The 16,009-nt window shown below is 59.1% G+C and overlaps 4 protein-coding genes across 4 annotated transcripts; 2 read left to right on the top strand and 2 right to left on the bottom strand.

The window, feature by feature from the left end:
• Positions 1 to 447: 447 nt before the first annotated feature.
• On the top strand, positions 448 to 2,133 carry PHYSODRAFT_544747 (hypothetical protein; the record flags this gene model as incomplete). The annotated part of the gene is made up of 1 exon (XM_009527758.1): positions 448 to 2,133. One exon carries the CDS (start codon positions 448 to 450, stop codon positions 2,056 to 2,058), a length of 1,611 nt encoding a protein of 536 aa, XP_009526053.1. The 3' UTR covers positions 2,059 to 2,133.
• A 260-nt stretch (positions 2,134 to 2,393) lies between these two features.
• PHYSODRAFT_497960 (hypothetical protein) lies at positions 2,394 to 4,130 on the top strand (the record flags this gene model as incomplete). The annotated part of the gene is made up of 1 exon (XM_009527757.1): positions 2,394 to 4,130. One exon carries the CDS (start codon positions 2,394 to 2,396, stop codon positions 4,128 to 4,130), a length of 1,737 nt encoding a protein of 578 aa, XP_009526052.1.
• Positions 4,131 to 4,199: 69 nt separating this feature from the next.
• On the bottom strand, positions 4,200 to 6,097 carry PHYSODRAFT_544745 (hypothetical protein). Its single transcript, XM_009527756.1, has one exon. The coding sequence runs from the start codon at positions 6,063 to 6,065 to the stop codon at positions 4,305 to 4,307; it is 1,761 nt and encodes a 586-aa protein (XP_009526051.1). The 5' UTR covers positions 6,066 to 6,097; the 3' UTR covers positions 4,200 to 4,304.
• Positions 6,098 to 7,612: 1,515 nt separating this feature from the next.
• On the bottom strand, positions 7,613 to 12,097 carry PHYSODRAFT_354534 (hypothetical protein). Its single transcript, XM_009527755.1, has one exon. It carries the CDS (start codon positions 9,866 to 9,868, stop codon positions 8,405 to 8,407), a length of 1,464 nt encoding a protein of 487 aa, XP_009526050.1. The 5' UTR covers positions 9,869 to 12,097; the 3' UTR covers positions 7,613 to 8,404.
• Between the last annotated feature and the right edge of the window lie 3,912 nt (positions 12,098 to 16,009).

Genomic DNA, 16,009 nt, shown 5'->3' with positions numbered 1-16,009 from the left:
CTACTGTAGTCGTCCACGCATCTTGCACGGACTCGTGCCTGGCCATTCGTTCGCGTCGCCCTCATTGATGGCGTGTACTGAATGTAGCCACTTCAACCTTGGTGCGTGTGTGTCGATCTTCCCAATTCGATCACCGAAATGATTTGAAGTGCGACTAGCAAATCCCTGCAGCGTTGTCCTGCTTCAAGGTCGCCGCCCACGAGCTCGTACCCACCATCAAATATGCGTGGCTTGAAGCAGCGAGCTGCCCGCTCACTCAGCGTTTTGTGAGCAAAATCTTCCGGCATTCTCCAGTTCGCTCAATTGCCCCCAAGAAGCTGCTGCGGCGACCATCAATACTGTAGCATGAAGTGGGCCTCCGTCCTCGGGTTCGTGTGCAGCCTGGCGACTGCAGTGCTGTCACCTGTCGGGGCCACACCCAAGCCGCGCTGCTTCCCCAAGGACTTCATGTTCGGCACGGCCACCGCCGCCTACCAAGTCGAAGGCGCGTGGAACGAAGGGGGTCGAACTCCGAGCATTTGGGACGAGTTCTGCCGTGACCATCCCGGGATGCTGTGCGCCAACGTGGCCGACGACTTCTACCACCGCTACCCGGACGACCTGAACCTGATGCAGGACGTGGCCCTGCAGTCTCTGCGCTTCTCCATCTCGTGGTCGCGCGCGATGACGTGGGACCCGGAGAGCCGCCACATGCGGCCGAACCCGGAGGGCATCGCCTTCTACCACGCGCTGATCGACGCCATGAACGCCCGAGGAATCGTGCCGATCTTGACCATCTACCACTGGGACCTGCCTGCCGCGCTGATGCACGAGCTGACTCCGAACGGCTGGCTCAGCCCCGAGATCGTCGACCACTACGTCGAGTACGCGACGCTCATGTTCAACGAGTTCGGCCACAAGGTCGACTACTGGACGACGTTCAACGAGCCGATCGCGTTCGTCGGGTACAGCTACGGGACGGGCATGTTCGCCCCCGGGCACAAGGGCTCCCCCACGGAGGCGTACACCGTCTCCCGCAACGTCCTCGTAGCGCACGCGAAGGCCGTCCAGAAATTCCGCGAGCTCAAGACGAACTCGGTTGTCGGTGACAAGGCTCGTATCGGAATCGTGCTCGTGTCTGCGTACTTCTATCCTCTCGACCCTAACAACGAGGACGATGTGGCCGCTGCGAAGCGTGCGCTCGACTTCGACTTTGGTTGGTTCCTGGAGCCAATCGTGACCGGTGACTACCCCGCCGTTATGCGTGAGCGTGCTGGAGATCGTCTTCCCAAGTTCACGGCGGAGGAATCGGCCCTGCTCAAGGGCTCGTACGAAATCTTTATGTTGAACCACTACTACAGCAAAGCCATCACTTCCTGTTACTCGGAGGCGTCCAAGACGCCTTGCTCGTCGCTCACCGCTGGGTGGGAAGCCGACAAGGGTGTTGACGAAGATCACGTCATGCCAGGAACGATGCAGCCCCGTCCGGACAAGTTCGGCAACAATTACTGCGGCCGCTACACGGGCTACCCACCCGGCTATCTCGACATGATCCGCTACCTGCACTCGCACGACCCGAGCGTCGACATTTTGCTGACGGAGAACGGATGGTGCGGCAACCAGGAGGTGGAGAACTGGGACCAACTCAAGTACTACAAGGCGTTCGTCGGACAAGTGCACAAGGCCGTAGTCGAGGAGAAGATCCCCGTGGTGGGGTACACTGCGTGGTCGTTCCTGGACAACTACGAGTGGGGATCGTACGGCCCTCGCTTCGGACTGTACTACGTCAACTTCACCGCCGAAACGGGCTCACCGGACTTCCAGAAGCCCAAACCGACGGACTTGGAGCGCATTCCTCGTCCGGCTGCGAAATGGTTCCACAAGGTGGCCACGACCAAGTGCCTGGACGGCTGGGACGAGCTGGAGGCTTCCGCGGACAGCTCTACCGTGCGATCGGTGGAGGGCTTTGGGTTCTGGGTCGCCTTTGTCGCTATTGCGGTGGTTGGTCTAACTGCAGTCGTGATCACCCTCAAGCGTCGCCAGGGATACTATCGCGTTCCCCGCGCTGCGTCAAACTAACTAGCAGCCCACGACGAAGAACTGCAGGAACAGCACGCAAAAGCCGAGCAAACACGGCACTACAATCGAGTTTTCATTAGCCCCTGGTACCCCCCCCATACTTCGTTCAACTTCCCGCTTCGCCACCACTCATCCACTTCATCAGCTTGAATTTATTTCTCAGGGACCGTAGTGGTGTGCCTTCCCGACGGGAGGGGCTTCAACTTCACTTGTGTCCTGCTCACTTCAACCATCTGCAGCACTAGCACGCGTGTGCATCCACCGATCATTGATGGCACCTCGTTAGTAGAATCCCCACCAAACTCACTTTTGAATTCGCTGAGCGTTGTTCACCCATGCGGATCCTGGAGCACGGTCTCCGTTTGGCCGGTGGCCTCGCCGCCTTGCTGCTGTCTACCTCCCCGTCCTCCGTGACCGCGGAGCCTCGCTGCTTCCCGGATGGATTCATGTTCGGCTCGGCCACGGCGGCCTACCAAGTCGAAGGCGCGTGGAACGAGTCCGGCCGCACGCCCAGCATTTACGACGCCTACTGCCGCGAAACCCCGGGCATCGAGTGCGCGAACGTCGCGGACGACTTCTACCACCGCTACCACGACGACATCAAGCTCATGGTCGAGACGGGTCTGCAGTCCTTCCGGTTCTCCACGTCGTGGTCGCGCGCCATGACCTGGGACCCGGAAACGCGTCGAATGCGCCCCAACCCGCCCGGACTCGCGTTCTACCACTCGGTCATCGATGAACTGAACGCCAACGGCATCACCCCCATCCTGACGCTGCACCACTACGACCTGCCCCTGGCCCTGCAGACCGAGCTCGACCCTCAGGCGTGGCTCAACCCCGACATCTCCAGCCACTTCGATGACTACGCGGCGCTCATGTTTAACGAGTTCGGAAGCAAGGTCAACTTCTGGACTACGTTCAATGAACCGCTCGGCTTGGTGGGCTATGCGTACGGCATGGGGTTCCCCAACATGCCTCCGGCCCGCAGAGGATCCCCCACGGAGGCGTACGAGGTGTCAAAAGGAGTTCTCATGTGCCACGCGAAGGCTGTCAAGACGTTCCGGGAGCTGAGAGAGGCTGGTGTGGTGGCCTCGGGCGCTCGCATTAGCATGGTGCTGGTCTCCAGCTACTTCTACCCGCTCGACGAGTCCAACCCCAAGGATGTCGCCGCCGCTCAAAGAGCAATGGACTTTGACATGGGCTGGTTCCTGCAGCCGCTCCTCACGGGCGACTACCCCGCCATCATGCGTGAGATTGCCGGTGACCGTCTTCCTCGCTTCACGGCCGAGGAATCCGCTCTCCTGAAGGGATCGTACGACATGTTCCAACTCAACCACTACTCGAGCCAAGCCGTGACTTCCTGTGATTCCCCGACGTCGACGGTGGACTGCGCGTCGCTAGCTCCGGGCTGGCAGGCGGACAAGGGCGTGGACGACTCGCACATTATCCCCGGGACGCTGCACCCGAAGCCGGACCGCTTCGGCAACAACTACTGCGCGAACCTGTTCACCCCGTACCCGCCGGGATACCTGGCCATGATCAAGTACATGCACGCGCATGACCCGACCGTCGACATCTTGCTGACGGAGAACGGCTGGTGTGGCAACGATGAGATCGAGAACATGGACCAAGTCCACTTCTTCGAGGCGTTCGTGGAGCAGGTGCACAAGGCTGTGGTCGAGGAGAAACTCCCCGTCATTGGGTACACGGCCTGGTCCTTCCTGGACAACTTCGAGTGGGGCTCCTACAAGCCTCGCTTCGGCCTCTACTACGTCAACTGGACGAGCGAGACGGGCTCGCCCGATTTCAACAACCCCAAGCCGACCGACCTCGCTCGCATCCCGCGTCCGTCGGCCAGGTGGTTCCAAAAGCTCTCCACCTCCAGGTGCCTCGACAAGGTCAGCACCAGTAGCACCATACTGGCTTTTGAGGAACCGACGAAGGATATCACCGAGTTGTTCGGAGCTCCTCTGGTCATGCTTGGCGTTGTGGCGCTCGTTCTTCTGGTGGGGATCAAGACGCAACAGCGCAGTCAGAACGACGAACGCACCCCGCTCGTGTCGGCGAATTGATCAGTCTAACAACCAAAGTCGCTACATATCGGCATGAACATGTATGCTTGCAATACAACAACCGCTTGTCCGTTGACAGACTCCATGCAATGCAATGCATGGATTAACTGGTTAGGAAAACTCGACAAAGTTAACATCGTGGGAGACCGTTCATAGTTGCAGAAGTACTGAAGCCTACAGCAAGCGAGTTGCTTCGTTGGCCGAGCCTTCATCGTGGCCACGGAAGTGGCGCCAGAGGCGGCGACCGAAGAGGAAGACCAGCACAACCACCGCCACGAAGGCCGCAGCAGCGAACGCCACGATGCCGAACAGCCAACGCCACACATGGCGACTGTGACCGGTACTCTCGGGTGTCGTCGCAGTGGTCGCAGCAGCCTCCTTCTCCACTCCCAGACACTTGGTCGACGCCACCTTCTGGAACCACTTGGCCGACGGACGCGGGATCCGAGCGAGGTCGGTCGGCTTGGGCTCGTAGAAGTCGGGTGAGCCCGACTCGGACGTGTAATTGACGTAGTAGAGGCCGAAGCGCGACTCGTAAGACCCCCACTCGTAGTTGTCGAGGAAGGACCAGGCCGTGTAGCCGATGACGGGGATGTGTTCCTCCGTGATGGCCTTGTGCACTTGGTCCAGGTAGGCTTGGAAGTACCAAAGCTGGTCCTGGTTGTCGATCTCGTCGTCTCCGCACCATCCGTTCTCGGTGAGCAGGATGTCGGCGGAGGTGTCGTGCTTGTGGAGCCACTTGATGGTCTCGAGGTAGCCAGGCGGGTAGGCAGTGAAGGACGCACAGTGCGAGTCTTTCAGAGCCTTTTGACTGCGCTCTCTGGTACCTGGGACGGTCTGGGAGATGTCAACCCCGCGGTCGCGCTGCCAGCCCACCGCAAGCTTATCGCACTCCGTCTTGGAAGCACTCGAGCCACAGAAAGTAGCGGCGCGAGTCGAGTAATGGTTGAGCATGAAGAGATCGTACGATCCCGTCAAGAGCTCGGACTCTTCCGGTGTGAAGCGGGGCAGTCGATCGCCCACAACCTCGCGCATAACCGGCGGGTAGTCGCCCGAGACGATCGGCGAGAGGAACCAGCCCACGTCGAACTCCATCTTGCGCGAGGCGGCCTCAACGTCGGCAGCGTTCGACTCATCGAGAGGATACGCGTAGTCCGCGTTGAGCACGATGGCGATGCGAGCCTTGTCGTTGATGACTTCAGTGTCTTTGAGCTCTCGGAACTGCTGGACCGCCTGGGCATGGGACAGCAGCACGTTGTGTGTGGCCGTGTACACTTGAGTCGGCGAGCCGGTGAAGCCGGGCGCCTCCCTGCCGGTGGCGTATCCGGCTGTCGTGAAGGACAGCGGCTCGTTGAACGTCGTCCAGAGGTTCACCTTGCTCCCGTACTCGTGGAACATGAGGGTGGCGAACTCGGCGAAGTGTTGGACGATGTCCGAGTTGAGCCAGCCTTGGGGAGACAGCTCTGTGTGCAGCTCCAGCGGCAGGTCCCAGTGATACAGCGTCAGAATGGGCTGGATGCCGTTGGCGTTCAGCTCGTCGATGAGCGAGTGGTAGAACGCGATGCCCTCCGGGTTGGGCCGCATGCCGTACAGCGCCGAGTCCCAGTTCATGACGCGCGACCACGAGATGGAGAAGCGGAAGGACTGCAGCCCCGTCTTGACCATGAGCTGGATGTCGTCCTTGTAGCGGTGGTAGAAGTCGTCGGCCACGTTGGCGCATTTCACGCCCGGACGCTCGCGGCAGAACTGGTCCCAGATGCTCGGCGTGCGGCCTCCTTCCTTCACCGCTCCTTCGACTTGGTAGGCGGCGGTGGCCGACCCGAAGAGGAAGTCGTCGGAGAAGCATCGCGGGTCCGCAGCGGAGACGGAATCCGTCGTCGCCAGCAGCGCCAGCGCCGCCGCCGCGCTTCCGATCAGATGGAGAAGCCTCTGCATCTTACAGCTACAGACTCACGAAGCTTGTCACGCTTGACGGAATTGCAGCAATGCATGGCGCCTGTGCAAGATTCCCGGCCGCAACAATGATGAGTGGCGCACGTGCCGTTGAAGTTGCGCAGGCTGCACCTTCAAGTTGGCTCAGCGCGACAATACATGTACTGTACCGGCAATACAAACGACAGAGGCTTCCAGGTGGAAAACCTTAGCCACCGGAGCGAAGTGGTGTTGCACGAAGCACTTTGCTTTGGCTTGGGGTACAGTACGATTGATTTAGACGTTACTGTAGAAGTGAAATACGGTACAACTTCAACTTGGCCTATACAAATCTCAGTACTATCCACGCCTGAGTCAGGGGTAGGTGTGATTCTATGATCAGACTTTGACCGCCATTGCCGGATTCGCTCGCCATCATGCGTCTCGCTGCCCGAGTCCTCCAGTTGCTGGGCCTGGCCGCTTCGGCCGCTGTGGCTGTGGCCGCAGCCGATTCGCGCTGCTTCCCCGAGGATTTCCTCTTCGGGTCGGCCACGGCCTCGTACCAAGTGGAAGGCGCCGTGAAGGAAGGAGGCCGCACGCCCAGCATCTGGGATGAGTACTGCCGCACGCAGCCAGGGCTCAAGTGCGCCAACGTGGCCGACGACTTCTACCACCGCTACAAGGACGACGTGAAGCTCATGGTGGACACGGGGCTGCAGAGCTTCCGCTTCTCCGTCTCCTGGTCGCGCGTCATGAACTGGGACGCCCACACGGCTCGTATGCGCCCCAACCCGGAGGGCATCGCGTTCTACCACGCGCTCATCGACGAGCTCAAGTCGAACGGCATCGTGCCGATCCTGACCATTTACCACTGGGACCTGCCCATTGAACTGCACACTCAGTTAAGGGAAGAAGGCTGGCTGGACACGGAGATCATCGACCACTACGTCGAGTACGCCACGCTCCTGTTCAACGAGTACGGCAAGAAGGTCAACTACTGGACAACCTTCAACGAGCCGCTGTCCTTCTCTGCCGGTGGCTACGCGCTGGGCATGGGGGCTCCAGGCTACACTGGATCGAAGACGCAGGCGTACACGGCGACGCACAATGTGCTGCTGTCACACGCGCAAGCGGTGAAGAAGTTCCGGGAGCTCAAGAGCAACAACGTGGTCGGCGACAAGACTCGGATCGGTATTGTGCTGAACGCGGACTTCGCGTATCCCTTGGACCCGACGGACCCTGCCGATGTCGCAGCAGCCGAGAGGAAAATGGAGTTCGACGTGGGCTGGTTCCTCTCGCCTATTGTGTCTGGGGACTACCCCCCTGTCATGCGCGAGATCGTTGGCGACAGACTGCCTCAGTTCTACGGAGACCAGTCGGAGCTACTCAAGGGATCGTACGATCTCCTCATGCTCAACCATTACGGATCTCGCCAGGTTACAAGCTGCAACTCCAAGTCTTCTAACAAGGACTGTGATACTCTATCAGTTGGCTTTGAGCAAGACCGAGGAATCGACGATTCACACATTGTACCGGGTACCAGAGAGCGCAGTCAAAAGGCTCTGAAAGACTCGCACTGTGCGTCCTTCACTGCCTACCCGCCTGGCTACCTCGAGACCATCAAGTGGCTCCACAAGCACGACACCTCCGCCGACATCCTGCTCACCGAGAACGGATGGTGCGGAGACGACGAGATCGACAGCCAGGACCAGCTTTGGTACTTCCAAGCCTACCTGGACCAAGTGCACAAGGCCATCACGGAGGAACACATCCCCGTCATCGGCTACACGGCCTGGTCCTTCCTCGACAACTACGAGTGGGGGTCTTACGAGTCGCGCTTCGGCCTCTACTACGTCAATTACACGTCCGAGTCGGGCTCACCCGACTTCTACGAGCCCAAGCCGACCGACCTCGCTCGGATCCCGCGTCCGTCGGCCAAGTGGTTCCAGAAGGTGGCGTCGACCAAGTGTCTGGGAGTGGAGAAGGAGGCTGCTGCGACCACTGCGACGACACCCGAGAGTACCGGTCACAGTCGCCATGTGTGGCGTTGGCTGTTCGGCATCGTGGCGTTCGCTGCTGCGGCCTTCGTGGCGGTGGTTGTGCTGGTCTTCCTCTTCGGTCGCCGCCTCTGGCGCCACTTCCGTGGCCACGATGAAGGCTCGGCCAACGAAGCAACTCGCTTGCTGTAGGCTTCAGTACTTCTGCAACTATGAACGGTCTCCCACGATGTTAACTTTGTCGAGTTTTCCTAACCAGTTAATCCATGCATTGCATTGCATGGAGTCTGTCAACGGACAAGCGGTTGTTGTATTGCAAGCATACATGTTCATGCCGATATGTAGCGACTTTGGTTGTTAGACTGATCAATTCGCCGACACGAGCGGGGTGCGTTCGTCGTTCTGACTGCGCTGTTGCGTCTTGATCCCCACCAGAAGAACGAGCGCCACAACGCCAAGCATGACCAGAGGAGCTCCGAACAACTCGGTGATATCCTTCGTCGGTTCCTCAAAAGCCAGTATGGTGCTACTGGTGCTGACCTTGTCGAGGCACCTGGAGGTGGAGAGCTTTTGGAACCACCTGGCCGACGGACGCGGGATGCGAGCGAGGTCGGTCGGCTTGGGGTTGTTGAAATCGGGCGAGCCCGTCTCGCTCGTCCAGTTGACGTAGTAGAGGCCGAAGCGAGGCTTGTAGGAGCCCCACTCGAAGTTGTCCAGGAAGGACCAGGCCGTGTACCCAATGACGGGGAGTTTCTCCTCGACCACAGCCTTGTGCACCTGCTCCACGAACGCCTCGAAGAAGTGGACTTGGTCCATGTTCTCGATCTCATCGTTGCCACACCAGCCGTTCTCCGTCAGCAAGATGTCGACGGTCGGGTCATGCGCGTGCATGTACTTGATCATGGCCAGGTATCCCGGCGGGTACGGGGTGAACAGGTTCGCGCAGTAGTTGTTGCCGAAGCGGTCCGGCTTCGGGTGCAGCGTCCCGGGGATAATGTGCGAGTCGTCCACGCCCTTGTCCGCCTGCCAGCCCGGAGCTAGCGACGCGCAGTCCACCGTCGACGTCGGGGAATCACAGGAAGTCACGGCTTGGCTCGAGTAGTGGTTGAGTTGGAACATGTCGTACGATCCCTTCAGGAGAGCGGATTCCTCGGCCGTGAAGCGAGGAAGACGGTCACCGGCAATCTCACGCATGATGGCGGGGTAGTCGCCCGTGAGGAGCGGCTGCAGGAACCAGCCCATGTCAAAGTCCATTGCTCTTTGAGCGGCGGCGACATCCTTGGGGTTGGACTCGTCGAGCGGGTAGAAGTAGCTGGAGACCAGCACCATGCTAATGCGAGCGCCCGAGGCCACCACACCAGCCTCTCTCAGCTCCCGGAACGTCTTGACAGCCTTCGCGTGGCACATGAGAACTCCTTTTGACACCTCGTACGCCTCCGTGGGGGATCCTCTGCGGGCCGGAGGCATGTTGGGGAACCCCATGCCGTACGCATAGCCCACCAAGCCGAGCGGTTCATTGAACGTAGTCCAGAAGTTGACCTTGCTTCCGAACTCGTTAAACATGAGCGCCGCGTAGTCATCGAAGTGGCTGGAGATGTCGGGGTTGAGCCACGCCTGAGGGTCGAGCTCGGTCTGCAGGGCCAGGGGCAGGTCGTAGTGGTGCAGCGTCAGGATGGGGGTGATGCCGTTGGCGTTCAGTTCATCGATGACCGAGTGGTAGAACGCGAGTCCGGGCGGGTTGGGGCGCATTCGACGCGTTTCCGGGTCCCAGGTCATGGCGCGCGACCACGACGTGGAGAACCGGAAGGACTGCAGACCCGTCTCGACCATGAGCTTGATGTCGTCGTGGTAGCGGTGGCCACGACGAAGACTCGGCCACCGAAGCTACGCGACTTGGTGTGGCTTCAGTTTGTAGTAAGAGTCAGCTGCGATGAGCGTTTGACTCTAAAGCTTCAACCATCCTTGTATCTTCTATAGTCGCCTTTGCGATGACCTTCGCCATCCCCTCCGCGCTTTCCTCCGGACTGGTTTGCCCCTTGTGCTCGGTCATGCGGGTGTCGGGGCTCAGCACCAGCGCAATAATCTCTTCCTTCTTCAGGTCATGCGCGAGGTCACCATGTTGAGCGCCACCTTCGAAGCTCGATATCCGAACAGACCGCCGATATCAGTGCATGCGATGCTTCCCATGCGAGACGAAACGTGAACAACCTTGGCCGAGCCGCTCTTCGCTGCTACGAGCTTGAGATTGGGCAGGAACGCGCGTGTCATAAGGAATGGGCCGATGGTATTGACTTCGAACTGCTTCATCATCCTTAGTGGTCGTGTCGAGTCCGTCTCGCCCCCCGATGCCGGCGTTGTCGATCAGCAAGCCAATGGGCTCGTCCTTGAGCTGCTCAGCAGTAGCAATGATGGAGTCCTCATCACTTGTATCGACCTGAATAATCTTCTCCAGCTTGAGCTCCTTGAGCTGTTTACACGGCAAAACATGCTGAGATCAGACCAGGAATCCATTCAAGGCCCGAGTGAGTCAGTCAACGCACCTCGCTGGCAGTTTGTGGGTCCCGAGCAGCGGCGAAAACCTTCCAGCCGCTGTCCACATAGTGCTTGGTGAAGGCCAGGCCGATGCCACGGTTGCTTCCAGTGATCAACACGGTCTTGACAGTCATCTCGAGGGCGAGTCTTGGAGAATGAGGCAAGCAGACTGAAGCCTTCGACCACCTCTGATCACTCAACATGGTAATCCACCCGATAACGCTAGGCCAAAGGAATCAATCACACGCAATATCACATCGATAGTCAATTCAATCCTTATTCATTCATTCCAATCTCTTTGTTAGGTGGCACGAGTCAGCCTGTCCACTTACTGTTCATCGTCTCCATCCCTCGGATCGAGTCTCCCTTCCAGCGTCGTAATTTCCAGCGGCATCCCTCACACTTGCCGCGCCTAAATGAAAAACATGCAGTTCTTGAGGTCGTTGTGCAGCTCCGTGAAGTCGAAGTTGGACGAGCTCGAGTTGAACGAGCCCACCGTGGATGCACCGTCCGAGCCCTCGTTCAGGAAAAAGCGCGCGCGACCCGCAGCCAAATGCGCGTAGTACGCCGGCGTCGCGAACGACACCGAGCGCGTGCACCTTGCAAACGTGTACCCGAGATGGTACGTGAGGCGCTGCACGTCTTCCGCCGACAGCTTGTTCTCGTCGTGCAGCACCGTGTAGTGGCACGGGACGCTCGTGCCCTGGATACCGCTGTGGCCGTACAAGAAGAAGTCGAAGCGGTGCGAGTCGACGATCCCCGTGTCGATCACAGTGCCGGGCACCACGTTGCCCTTGCGATCAGCGTCGCGCGGGTTGATCGGGAACGCGCGCATGTGGTGCCGCTTGTTCACAATGATGAAGGTCACCGGCGGGTTGTAGCCGTCCGAGATCATCTTGAAGGCCTTGCGCAGCGCACGCATCTCCGTCTGCAAGATGTCGTAGAACTGCCCCTCGCTGACACCGTCACGGTAGTAGATCACGTGCTCCGGCTTGCGGTTCGTGCTCTGGTAGTACGCCAAGAACAAGTCGCGCAGCATGTGCGGCAGGAGCTGGATGTCACTCGAAGCCTTCTGCGCAGCCACACGCGCGACGTACTTGGCCGAGTAACGATCGAGCGACGCAACAACCGAGGCAATCGACGGCCGCGACCCCATGCCCGAGCGAGGGTGCTCCACATCAGCACCGATGATGATCGTTGGCGCGTCGCTCACCAGCGGCAACGACTCGCGCAGAATCGAGTTCTTTCCACTCAACTTCATGTTGATCTTCAGGCAGACGTTGGCGCAGTACTGCGGCTTCGCGTTGCGAACGTTCTGGGAAACGATGCACTGACTGGGGATTCCCAGCACCGTATCAGACATGCGCTTAATGTCACCGTAGGATCCAACGCTCTTATCTTGCTTGATCACCATGATGAGCTGCGGAGGGCCTCTGTTGCGCGACTCCAACTCCTTGAAGCACGTTTGCATGAGCTCCTCGACCTGAGCACCACGGAAACTATCCATGTGAATTATGACTGGGTTGCTGTCCTCAATCGTCAGTCCGCTCTTGCCAGCCATATCCACCATGTTGCGAATGAAACCTTGGACGTCGCGCTCTCCGACATTGGCAGTGATCACGACACCCCAGTTGCGCATAGTAGCACCCTCAACGAAGCGCTTATCACGCAAGTTCCATTGGCCGCCCGACGGCCGCTCCGATACATTAGCGTACTGCACGTCAGGGGGATCCATCACACGGGCGTCCGTCGATTCCAGACGCTGCTCCACCTTGATGCCGAACGCATCCAGGTATGGGTCGTTCTCGAACCCAGCCTGGCGAACTTGGTCAATGATATTTTCCTGGCGAGTGCGCGGGTTCTGACTGGTTTGTCGGATGATCTCTGCAGTGTCCAGCTCGTTGATATTCGGGCAGCGCTGTCCCGGCGCCACTTCGCAGAGCTCAATAGGCAGCCAGTTCTCCTTGCCCGGGCGCTTACTGCCCACGTTCACCAAAGGCAACTGAGGGTACCTCAGGTTCATGTTGTACCGCTTGCTGAAGTAGTCAGCCACAGACATCGACTCGCCCTTGATGCTCACAATCGTCTGGTTGGCAGGCTGCGCACTGATGCCGAAGATGGCACGCTTGCGATCCTTGCGGTGAGTAGGGACGACTTCGATCTTGCGCAGCGCACGCGCTAGGTTCTTTCCATCTCGGTCCGACAGTCCACGAATGTCGTTCGGCGAGCGCGCGTTCAGTGCAGCTAGCACAAGCTCCATCAGCTCCTTCGGGGCGTAGAACACCGTTGCTGCTTGGTCCACGTTCATGAGCACCTTACGATCCGCAATGCGGATAGCCTGGTGGTAGCCCCAGCACAGCTCCTTGCCGCCCTTGAGCGGAAACGTCTTCTTCATGGAGAAGAAGTTGCGACCCACAGCGATCAATCGCTGAGCTCCCAGGTGACGCGCGGCCACATCCAGGGCCTGGAGAACCGGCATCACGTTCACATCCGGATTCGAGTAGTAGTCCGTCAGTGAGCTGGTGGCGATCGTCTCAGCCAGCTTGATCTTCACGACGAACGTGCGGGGGCCTCGGAATGGACGGCGAGGCGCTTCACCAGCGGCTGGGGGTGCAGGCGCGGGTGTCGGACTGGGACCGTCCGGGTTAATGTCGACGAAGGTCTTGGAGTGTGCATCCCACGGCAAAATGGCAGGCGCGTACATCGCAGACATACCATCGTGGACGACGCGAATGCCCCCGAACTCGGATTCGTACTGTCGGAGAGCAGCGTTGATCACGTTGCGCACGAGCGAGCGCGGCAGGGGGCGTTCCGGACGCTGCTCGCGCTTCGGAGCGGCCGACACGTCGCTCATCTCCACGTCCTTGTCCTCCTTCTCGTCCTTACCCTCCTGCTTCGGCTCGTCGCCCATGGTTTCGTCCTTCTGATCAGCACCGGACGGGCCGTACTTGGAGTCTGCAGCGAGGTCCGGCGAGCGCTCGACATCCACGTGGTACTTGAAGATCTCTCCAGGCAGTGAGTCGAGCGATACTCCGAAGTAGTTGACCTGGAGCTGCATGGACTTGCCCCCCTTCGCCACATTCGGGCGGCGGCAGATGAGGAACTCCTGCTGGAGATCCGGGTCGTCCGCCCGCACGTCGCGCACGCCGGCGCGACCCGTCCACTCTTCCTGGAGACGCGGGTCAGCCACGGGCGCGCCGATGTTCTCATAGCCGGAGCCACTGACAGTGCCAACCCCGGGGCCAGCTTCTCCACGGCCTCCACCGCGTCCGCCGCCTCCTCCGAAGCGACCTCCACCGCGTCCTCCACCACCATATCCGCGGTCGCCTCCACGATCTCCACCGCGATCTCCACCGCGACGGTCTCCTCCTCGGTCCCCTCCACGGTCTCCTCCACGATCGTCACGGCGTCCGTATCCGCGATCTCCACCTCGATCGCCGCCGCCTCCATAGCCGCGGTCCTCTCGGCCGCCGCCGCCTCCCCCGCCGTAGCCACGCTCTTCACGACCGCCACCACCTCCATACCCTCGGTCTCCACCGCTACTTGCGCCATACCCGCGGTCACCACCGCCAGTGCTTGCGCCGTATCCTCGGTCGCCACCGCCGCCGCCGTATCCTCGGTCGTCCCGTCCGCCACTGCTTGCGCCGTATCCTCGGTCGTCCCGTCCGCCATATCCACCGCGCGAGCGGTCATCGTAACCGCCGCCGCTTCCACCGCCATATCCACGCGAGCGGTCATCATACCCGCCGCCTCCACTGCTGTAGCTGCCGCCTCCTCCCCCGTAGCCGGCACTGCGGCTCTGGTCGTAGCTTGATCCTCCATACCCGCCGCGACTGTCGTAGCTGGAGGAGCCTCCGCCTCCGTAGCCCGTAGAGCCGCCATACCCGCCTCGGTCGTCGTATCCAGAGCCCCCATAGCCTCCTCTGCTGCGATCGTCGTAGCCAGCGCTGCCGTAGCTCCCGCTGCCCGAGCCGTAGTCGCCGCGACTTCCTTCATAGCCACGCGAGCCGCCGCCGCCGTAGCCACCGCCGCCTCCTCCTCCTCCGCGACTGTAGTCGTCGTAGCCCGACGAGCGCGAGCTGTAGTCGCCCCCGCCGCGCTGGTCGTACCCTCCTCGTTGATCGTACCCCTGGCCGCGCTGGTCGTACCCTTGCTGCTGGCCGCGCTGGTCGCCATACCCTCCGCCGCCGCTGCCGCTGCTGCCCGGACGGTCGTCGTAGCGGCGCTGGTCGTAGCCGCGCTGGTCGCCGTAGCCACCGCCTCCGCCGCTGTAGCTCATGGCCGCTGGTTGCACTTGGGGATTGTATGCGCAAGTGCCACAAACACCGAGCGAGTTGAGGACTGACAGTTCGATCTGGCAGCGCGCGTATCCATGAAAGGAAATTGGACCAGACTCCGCGTTTCGGCCAATCGCCGACGCGCGTTGCCCGCCCTTCAACATACGGTACTCCGATCTCGACAACGGAAGGTTCCGCTGGAACGTTCACGCAAGCGGGCAACGGGTGCCACCGGTCCACCAAGGCTTGCAGGGAGGGAAAATTTTCAATGACAATGCCCGCCGTTGATGCAATCGGCGAGCTATCAGTGCGGTGCGTTGCAGTGACGCTCAGTGTGCCAGATTGATGCATTAAGTAATTATATACCAGCAAACCCAGCTACAGCTACAAAATTTAAAAATTATTTCAGAGCTAAACAATTCCATTAATTAATTAGAAAAACAACAAATTCCGATTAGTTTTCAGAGCTAAAATTTTTCCCCTTTCCCCTACAGTGTTGAAAATTCAACACTGTAGGGGAAAAGGGGAAAAATTCCAAAATCGAACTTTGTTTTATTTTGGACCTCTAGACTAAACACGGTCAAAACCTGTTTATACTTTTTTTTTGTTATTCACGACTCCATAGAAACGTCAAGTCAAGTGCAACATGGCTACAATCATAAACATATTTTTAATGATTTTTTTCTCGCGATAAAATTTTTTGGGGGAGGTCGGGGGGGGGGGGGGGGGGGGGGGTAACGATTAACAGTGTTGTTGGTATCTGGACTTTTGTTGCCATGACTGCTCCCTATGTTCACAAATACTTTGTTAAAATATTGGCAAAAAGACAAGGGTACGGTGCAAACTTATGTAGTCTCTCTCTGTATGTGTGTGTGTGGAGGGGGGGCATGCATAGCAGCAACGCATGTGGTCAAATAAAACTATCTGTATATGTGGTGTGCGTTTGGCAACGCATGGATAAAATATTTTGGTTAAATAAACTTATCTTACAAAAACTGTATGGACAGCAAAAAGACTATTGTTGGCCGTGTTCGTCTTGCCAGTTATTTTGCTAGAAACTTATGAAAGTACACTTAATAGGTCATCTGAATAATTATCTAGTCGGTCTCTACCGATGGTGAGCCATCAATCGCATCATCAAGTTTCATTTGAATCATTTCCC

Source organism: Phytophthora sojae (genome assembly GCF_000149755.1).
Source record: "Phytophthora sojae unplaced genomic scaffold PHYSOscaffold_4, whole genome shotgun sequence".
Taxonomy (NCBI): domain Eukaryota; phylum Oomycota; class Peronosporomycetes; order Peronosporales; family Peronosporaceae; genus Phytophthora; species Phytophthora sojae.
The sequence above is the reverse complement of the archived record's forward strand: the minus strand, read 5'-3'. Positions and strand labels throughout refer to the sequence as shown.